General features: G+C 49.3%; 1 protein-coding gene across 1 annotated transcript in view; it reads left to right on the forward strand.

The window, feature by feature from the left end:
* Positions 1-8,116, forward strand: part of HRH2 (histamine receptor H2) — a 46,380-nt gene extending 38,264 nt beyond the window's left edge. The window contains exon 3 of the mRNA XM_014550366.1: positions 6,548-8,116. Coding sequence (XP_014405852.1) covers positions 6,548-6,584 — 37 coding nt within the window. The 3' untranslated portion in view covers positions 6,585-8,116. The remainder of the gene's footprint in view (positions 1-6,547) is intronic.
* The last annotated feature ends 575 nt before the right edge of the window (positions 8,117-8,691 follow it).

Consider the following 8,691-nt stretch of genomic DNA (forward strand, 5'->3'; position numbering starts at 1 on the left):
GTGGTGGTGGTGGAGGTGGTGGTGGTGGAGGTGGTGGTGGTGGAGGTGGTGGTGGTGGAGGTGGTGGTGGTGCGGTGCATGTGTGTGAGTGTGCATGTAGGCATGTGTGGTTAGCATGCCAGCAAGTGTAATTCTGGATGTAGGGTATAGCTGTTGCTGAATGACCTCCTGAGAGGCACTGGTTCAAGCTCCCACTAACAGCACCAGAGGTTGGGGGCTGGCTCCCTACAGCCCCATCAGCCCACTTGTGTGTTTTCTGCCTGTGGCTTCTTTCATCCCCTGGAGACTAGAATATTCCTTTGAGAGATGGCCTACCTCCAGTGAGTGTGGGACAGGACGTTAGGGCAGAAGAAATTTTCAGAACCCTGCTTGGGCCCACCCCAGGCACTCCATGAGCTCCACCAAGTCACGCCATCCTCCTGGAGGTCTCTGTGCGGGAAGCCGGCCCTGCCCAAGTCACATAGCTGGGGAGAGGCTGCGTCAACTAACAACAGCCACAGTCGTGCTGTGTAACAAACATCCACGAACCCTCGGCATATGACAGTAACCCTTTATTTAGCCCACAAATCTGTTCCTGCCCTACTTCCTAGAATAGCCCATCACTTCCTCCTGGGTGTGCCCTCTGTCACAGGACACATCTCATGCATCCCAGATTCAGACACGTTCCGGGGCCGTAGGAAGTTCACTGGCATGCGTCAACAGAACAAGGCAGATGGCGGTTTATCCCTGCTGCTGGCCTTTGCCCCACCCGGGCTAATGACCAACCCTCTGAGTGCCACTCGGCCAGAGGAGGCTGCAGCAACTCCAAGGCACTGTGATACTGCTCCATGGGGTGTGGGGCCGGATCCTCCCTTTTTAGGAGAAGCCATAAGTCTGGGTTTCTATTGGCAACATCGGATGAGCTGACATTTGTAGAGCTCTCAGAGAGGTGCCAGGCACATAGCTGATGCTGTAGAAGTGTTCAAATAGATGGATGAATAGATGGGCAATTAGATAGGTAGGTAGGTAGGTAGCTAGGTAGGTAGCTAGATCTTTGAAAAGTCGGCAAAAAAATTTTAAGCCACTGTACAGACAAAATCAAACCTTTTCACAGGCCACATGTGACCAGAAGGCTGCCAGTTCTTGGCCTCAGATACAGGAGAAGTGCCCTGTTACCTGGGACAGCCCTTGGAGGAAAGAGTGGGTATGTGGCATGTGGCCTCCCACCCACAGAAGGCACCACTGAGGATGCCCCCACCCCCTACACTCCCAGCTCTCCCTGCTCCCCCATCCCTCTGGGCAGGGTGGGGAGGGTAGGAGAGGGCAAAGGAGAAAAGGCACAGAGAGAACGTGAGTCACCTTGTCTTCATCACGGTTTCTCTGCTGTACTTAAGAGATTCAAAGAGCCTCCCACTCCTTAGAAAGGGTCTTCAATGTTCCCACCTCCACCACCACCACCTACTGGCAGCGCCCTGGGTCAGGAGTTGCTATGGCTTTCTTGAGCCCCTAATAGCTTTCCAGTCCCCATTCTCTCCTCCCTGAATATGTCTGGCCACCTCAGTGAGCCCCGCAAGGGCACCCCAGTGTGAGTGTAACACGGTGTCTGCCTGGCTTTGAAATCCAGCTGTGTGAACAAGTTACTTTCCCTCCTTGCACACTGGTTTCCTCACCCATGAAATGGGGGTAATTACAGCATCTCCGAGGGTTGTTGGAGGACTCGGGAGATTGTGCTGTGAGGTGATTAGAACAATGCAATAAAAGTGCTGGTCCACTGTGACACTCAATAAACGTCAACCAGTCACAGCTAAAACGCAAGTCTGAGCACTCTTCGGCGAAAACACCTGTGTGGCTCCCATCACCTGTGGATAGAGACTGGGCTCCCTGGCTTGGCATTCCTGGCCCTGCCTGACCTATGCCACGTTATCTCTCCCTGCTCCCGGGTGGACAGAGGTTCCAGCCATGAGACGTACACATCCTACTCTGAATGGCGGTGCATTTCGAGTGTTGTCAGTTCTGAGCCTCCCAAATGCCAAACCCTGGCAGGCTACGCGGTTCCCCAGGCTGGGAAATCTCTCCCATCCTGAGCTCAGTCCAGGACGTGAGACAAAATCAGGGCTGCTCTGGACACCCAGTGTCCCATAGAGCTTTAGGGACATTCTGAGTTTACTCCCAGCTCTTTTCCCAGGGACCCAGTGTGCATCTGCTGCAGGGGGCTGAGCCTGACCGGGCACTGTGAGTGACAGCCCAGCCTGCTCCAGCACTTGTCTTCTCCTCCTGCGACAGTGGTACTCTGAGCACATTTTTCTTTACGCTATTTTTAACCTAAACTCCTTTCCAAGAAGAGGGTCTTTATCGTTAACTGGGCCCCTTTGTTCTATGGAGCACCTGGAGGAATCTGAAAATGCTCTCATCTGCATGATGGCAGGAGAACAATGTGGAGTTCCTGAGGCAAGCGTCTGGGGTGGCAGACGGTGAGGAGGAGGGATGGGAAGAGAGGAAGGAGACAAGAGCCACTAAGATGGGGACTGCGCACAATCCCAAAATGACACTCTGAGGAAAAGGGAGTGCCTGGGGTGCGTTTTATACGGTGTGCACTGATGTGATGTAAACCCTCCCCACCTCTCCTCCTACAAAAAGGCCTCCAGGAGAGTCCACTGTACTCATGAATATTTTGTAGGAGTGGCTTTTGGGGGAATGTGGGAAGGGGTGGAGTTTCACATCTGGGTCGACATGGAACTCAAATGGAAGGGGCCCTAGAGGAGGCAGGTGTCCAGAGGCAAAGGAGACCAGGAGGGTCAGAGAATTTTAGCCCTTTGGAAAGTCACTAGTTTTGGGAAAGGCTGTGGACTTCCCAGAGGGTGGGGAATCCGTGGGATCAAACCAACCTTGTCCAGCTCTCAAGAGACTGGGAGGCCTCAGATGTCATTTTTTTTACATGAGTTAATAAAATCTACCTTGTAGGTTGCAGTGAGGAGTAAAATAAGTGATCAATAAGAGCATCGGATGGATGGATACATGGAGACACGATTATTTGAGGTGGCTTTTCTTCATGGTTACTCCTCAAGAAAAGTTCTCCCACTGAAACACATCCCTAAAGACAGGCCCAGCCCAGGCCAATTTATAGCTTGAGGCAGCCAGCCAGGGTATGGAGCCCTGACACATTGTAGAGATAAACCACAAACATGTTAACTCAGGTTTCCAGAACCACTCTTCTGGCAAAATACGCACTGACCACTATGCTGCAACAAAGTAAATGGCACCCTCTTATAGGATTTTTTAAAAATCTCTTGTTGTGCTAACCCTTTTCTGTTTCTTTTCTTAATTGAGATATAACTCATATACCCTAAAATCTATCTTTTAAAAGTAGACAACTCAGTACTTTTTAGTATATTCACAAAATTGTGCAAGCATCACCACTGTCTAATTCCAGAACATTTTCATCATCCCAAACAGAAACCTCACACCCACTGGCAGCCACTCCCCCAGCCCCAGGCAACCACTGACCTTTCCGTCTCCATGGGTTTGCCTATAGTTTGAACATTTTGCCATATTCACGTGTAGTCAGAGTAAGCTCGGAGTCCATACTGGCATTTGCTGAAATTCAAAAACCCAGTTGTTCCTGCTGCTCACCCATAAAATGCGAATTAAAGCTTCTGACTACGCCTTCCAATGAGCTGTTTGATTTGGAGATGCCCCAAAGGCAACCTGAGGGAGGAACAGCCATCACCATAAAACGGGAAATATTTGGCTGAGTATTTTCAGAACACTGACTCCACTGGGGCCAGAGAATGAAGGAGTAAGTGAATTTCTTTCTGTATCTAGTTTTTTATTAACAGAAAAATCCGTTTCCCCTGATCCTACGGAATAGATGTTGAACAGAGATTGAAAGACGTAGATCTGGCCCTAACCGGTTTGGCTCAGTGGATAGAGCGTCAGCCTGCGGACTCAAGGGTCCCAGGTTTGATTCCGGTCAAGGGCATGTACCTTGGTTGCGGGCACGTCCCCAGTAGGGAGTGTGCAGGAGGCAGCTGATCAATGTTTCTCTTTCATCGATGTTTCTAACTCTCTATCCCTCTCCCTTCCTCTCTGTAAAAAGAGGCAGCTGAATGTTTCTCTTTCATCGATGTTTCTAACTCTCTATCCCTCTCCCTTCCTCTCTGTAAAAAAATCAATAAAATATATTTTTTTTAAAAAAGAAAAGAAAGACATAGATCTGAAGGGGAAGCTAAACTATTTACCTGCCTGGGCACCCATGTGCCTAGGTCCAGCCCTGACCCCAGAAAGGACTTGCTCAGTAAAGCCCTTTCCTATGGTTCAGAAAATGTACCCAAAACTTGGGAATAAGGGTGACAGCATGTCATCCGGGTGTCACATGAGGTTGTGACCTGGCCGAGACTGTTTGATTCTCTAAGGGACCATCCCCTTCTCCGATTTCCTATTTACTATTGATTAGGGACCAGACTCTGCAAAGTTCCATGTTAAGTTGTAGAAAATTGATGAGTTGTGAATGATTTTCTTTTGGTCAAGTAGAAATACAAAGGATTTCTGTTCAGTAGGACAGATAACACCAAAGTTTCAGTTCATTGTCCCTGTAGGACACTGGCCAGTTTGTGTGTAACTTAGCGATCTTATTTCAAGATTCTTCCTCCCCACATATACAACGGACTCTCAGACACTCTGCCACCCTGCTTATTCCCTCATGAATGGGTTAAATTAACCTCTGTCACATGTTGAGCATATATGTGTATGACTCAGGTCTTTAGTCTTTTAAAAAGTGTGCTTTGACAAAATCCCGAGTTTCTAACCACAGCCAGTGAGCAAGGAAGCCCCCTGCTGGCAGGGCCATTCTATCCACCAGACTCTATGAGCACAAGCTTTTCCAAGCCCTGCAAAGATATTTGGGACCTGGGAAAAAAAAATTCAGAGCCTCCAAAACATAAAAAGAAAAATGTAAATTAAAAAAAGAATAAATGCTTAGATAAATGTCTACAAAATACAATCTTTTATATGCCTACCAAGTATAACTTGTCAACCATAGCTCATGATTATTTTAAGATTATTTTTAATATGGGACATTCTCAGTGGTCACAACTGATGCAGGGAATCCTTCAAGACGAAAGGAGAAGGAATATTCTGTGTAACAGTTTCACTGACCGTGAGATGGAAATAAAGGTATTTCTTGGGGACATTCTCTTGGAGGCGCAGTGGTCCCATCTCATCTGCCCTGTTTCTGAGAAGAGATTGACTGTCGCTTACAGAAACCCAGGTCCACCTGCCAAACTCGCCTGGGCTCCCTAGGACCTGGTGGGAGAGGACAGGCACACTTCATGCCCACCCCTGACTTCCCATATCGCCCAGACACTGTTTCATCGCTCTGTGGTCCCGTGCCCTGTTTCAGGGCCACTGGGGTGGGCTGGGGCCTTGACGCAAGTTAGCTGCCCATCTGAGCAACAAGAGACCACCTCACTCTTTGCCCAACCCACCAAACGTCATGGGGGAACGTACCAATAGGAGTCTCAGATGACCACAGTCATCCACCTGGTTTGGCTTCACTGAATCTTTCCTGCAGGCTGTGAGGACCTGGCACTAAACAATACTAAGGACATCCTGGTTTTGAGCACCTTCCAGGTAATCAGTCACTGGTTGGTATCCATGGTAACCCTTCAGGGCAAAAAAGAAGGGGCCCCGTGGGGATTTCAAATCTCCATGTTAACAAGGTCACAGATTATTTTTTTAAAGATCTAAATAATCCAGAAGTATCCATTGTGGTCCACTATAGACAGCAAGTGAAGTGTAAAAGCATCACCTGTTTCCAGCACAAGAAACTCTGAACCAGACCAAAATCCCTCTTCCAGGCACAGGGTGCGCATTAAGGCTCCGGTCCTCACTTCTCTGAAACTGTCGTCAGGCCCGTATCACTGTATACAAAGCCAAGTTCTACTTTGACTCAAAATAAAAGAAGAAAGCAAATACATAAACTGTGAGCCTCAAGGTTTTTACTAAGAAAGACCCTCATCCTCTTGGCCTCAAAACCCTGAGATCAGAATTCTAGCTGTAGTTCAAGTTCTAAGGGAACCTTGGGGCCGGTGACTTATTCATTTGTACCTCAGTTTCCCCATCTGTAAAATGGGCCTGGCCATTAGTTTAAGGATCAAGTCAGGATGGAATGAGATAATAAATCTAAAGTGTCCAATACCTATTGAGTGCCTGGTAAACATTTGCTCTAAAAAGTCCGATCATTTTAAAGTCAATAACTACTTCACATGGCACCAAAAAAAGAGAGTAAAGGTTTCCAGGTTTTTAAGAAAACATGACTGGATGTTTGCTGAGGTCCGTCCTGTACAGATATGCTAACCTGGGAGGATTTAGGTCACATGGGATCAGCATATTACGTTTCAGACCCCACCTAAGTGAGTCTATTAGTGTTGAACTCTTTGCAGCTCCCCAGGTGGCATATTACTGCTTGCAGAATATTTTAAAATATAAATAGTGATTGGTTTTGATTTTGAAGCCTTTGTATATTCTGGCATCAACTTTTTCTTTTTCTTTTTCTTTTTGTAAAATGCAGGCAAAACCTAGACAAGGGGAAGGTGACAAGCCAGTGAGAAGCAAAGAAAGCCCTGAGCTGGGAGTTATAAATTGCAACATCTCCCACAGCACGAGCATCCGTGGGGTTGTTTAAATATTTAACCCACATTAAATAGAATGTGACTTGCAAAAAATCGGAAGAGACTGAAAACCCTGTATTTGGCAAGATCAGATCCATCCTTCTTCCTCAAACCAGTGGTCTCCGAAAACAAAAGTGACACATCATTAGAAGAAAATGTACTTGAGTGCTGCACACTGCTGAGCTGACTGCTGGCTTCAGTCCTGCTAACCTTGTTGTCCATGTGCTTACTGCCACGGCAGGCAGCTGTCCGTTACGGCCTACGTCAGGGAGCACGCTCTCGCTCTCTCCTGGCTTCCTCTGTTGTGGAGCCCATGTGAAGTGCAAACATCTGCATTCCTGAGCCTCCTTGCCCCTGGGTGCAGACATGTGACCAGATCTGCCCCATCAAAGGTAGCAAGCACCTTTGATTGAAACATGAGCTCTGGGCAGAAAGCGCTGGTATGTCTCAGGCAGCTATGCATCAGCCTGGTGGGTGGCCGCCGCCACAAATCCCGGCATCACAGCTCGGCCACGAATCTGTAAGCTCCCTAATAACCCCTGAGCTAATATAGCCCTTCCTGCTTAAAACCCAGCTTCTGGCAAGTAATAGACACTCAGTGAATTCTAATTGAATTGAGAGCCCATTGAGCCGAAAACTCTGCTGTGTCCGGGGTTTCAGGAACCCGTCTGCTTGGAGAGAACTGTCTGCTTTGAGGTATGTCTTCCCCTATGAACTGGGAAGGCAGGGGCTGTGTCCACCAAACCCTTGGTTGCCAGGGCCTGGCAAGCACTTGGCCAGCGTGGGCCCCAATGAACCCTGGACGGTATTAGTTAATCCCCTGTAAACCTTCCTGATTCTCTGGGGTTGCTTTTTCGTTCAGGCATATCCTTGGGGGGTGGGGCTCACCCATTTGAGAAGGTTGGAACAAGGGGCTCTCCCAGGACCACCCTCAGGCCCAGGCAAGGGGCCCCACTGTGGTTCCTGGGCCTTGGAGAGTCCTGCCCTGGCCCCACAGCTGCACCTCACAGCGTCAGGAGTCCACAGGGCCAAGAGGAAGTGCCCACTAGGAGCCCACCCTCCCTTCTAAACCCCACTTAGGACCCTGGATTTCCTTGGCCCGATGATGCGAAAGCCCAATTCCAGGCCTATGGGGGCCTTTCCCCCAGATCCAACCTCCTAAGAGCAGACCGTGCTGGTGATGTGTGCATGGCTGGGCCCAGGGGTGGCGATTTGCAAGAGAGGGATATGTCTGGAGTTTTAACCCTTGGGCATGTACAAGGCCTGGGATGTATGGGATGGATCCCGGGGAAGAAGGGAGCGCGTGGGGAGGGCAGGGGTGGCCCCATGCAAGTTCCCGCTCTCCCTCCCACATGCTCTGGAGCAGAACCCCAAGGAGTCCAAAGATTCCAGATTTGAACCTGATATTCCAGGTAGTTTTTAACATATGCTTTGTCAAGGTCAATGGGTAGAACAGATGTAATTTAGTAGTTTGTCTGTGTACGGGTTACCTATTGGTGTATAAGGAATTTCCCCAACACTTAGCAGCTTCAACAGCCTAAACACACATGAACTACCTGACAGTACCTACGGGCGGAAGCCGGGACCCGCTTAGCTGGCTTTTCTGCTCGCAGTCTCAGGAGGCTGTGGTCCGGGTCCACGGTCTCATCTGAATGCTCAACTAGGGAGGGACTGGCTTGCGGGCAGTGTTCTGCTCCTCGCAGGCTGCTCCTTGCCATGTGGGCCTCCCCCACCTGGCAGTTGACTCCATCAAAGCGTGCAAGCCCGAGAGTCCACCAGCAAACCAGAGTCACCATTCTTTGTAGCCTTTTGTGAAAGCGACACCCATCACCTTTGTCATATTCTATTGGCTAGAAGCAAGTCAGTAGGCCAGGCCACACTCAAGGGGAGAGCACAAAGCACCCACTGCCACGCCCCAAATGTCCCACCCTAAGGCTGCAGCAGAACCCAAACCCTTCACTGTGAGCCAAGCCCAGGGCTGTGCGTGCATCGCTCAACCCAAGAGCTCAGCCTCCCCAGGGCACCACCCTGCACCCTGGACAGA

The sequence above is a fragment of the Myotis brandtii genome, unplaced genomic scaffold (assembly GCF_000412655.1).
Source record: "Myotis brandtii unplaced genomic scaffold, ASM41265v1 scaffold6, whole genome shotgun sequence".
Lineage (NCBI taxonomy): Eukaryota > Metazoa > Chordata > Mammalia > Chiroptera > Vespertilionidae > Myotis > Myotis brandtii.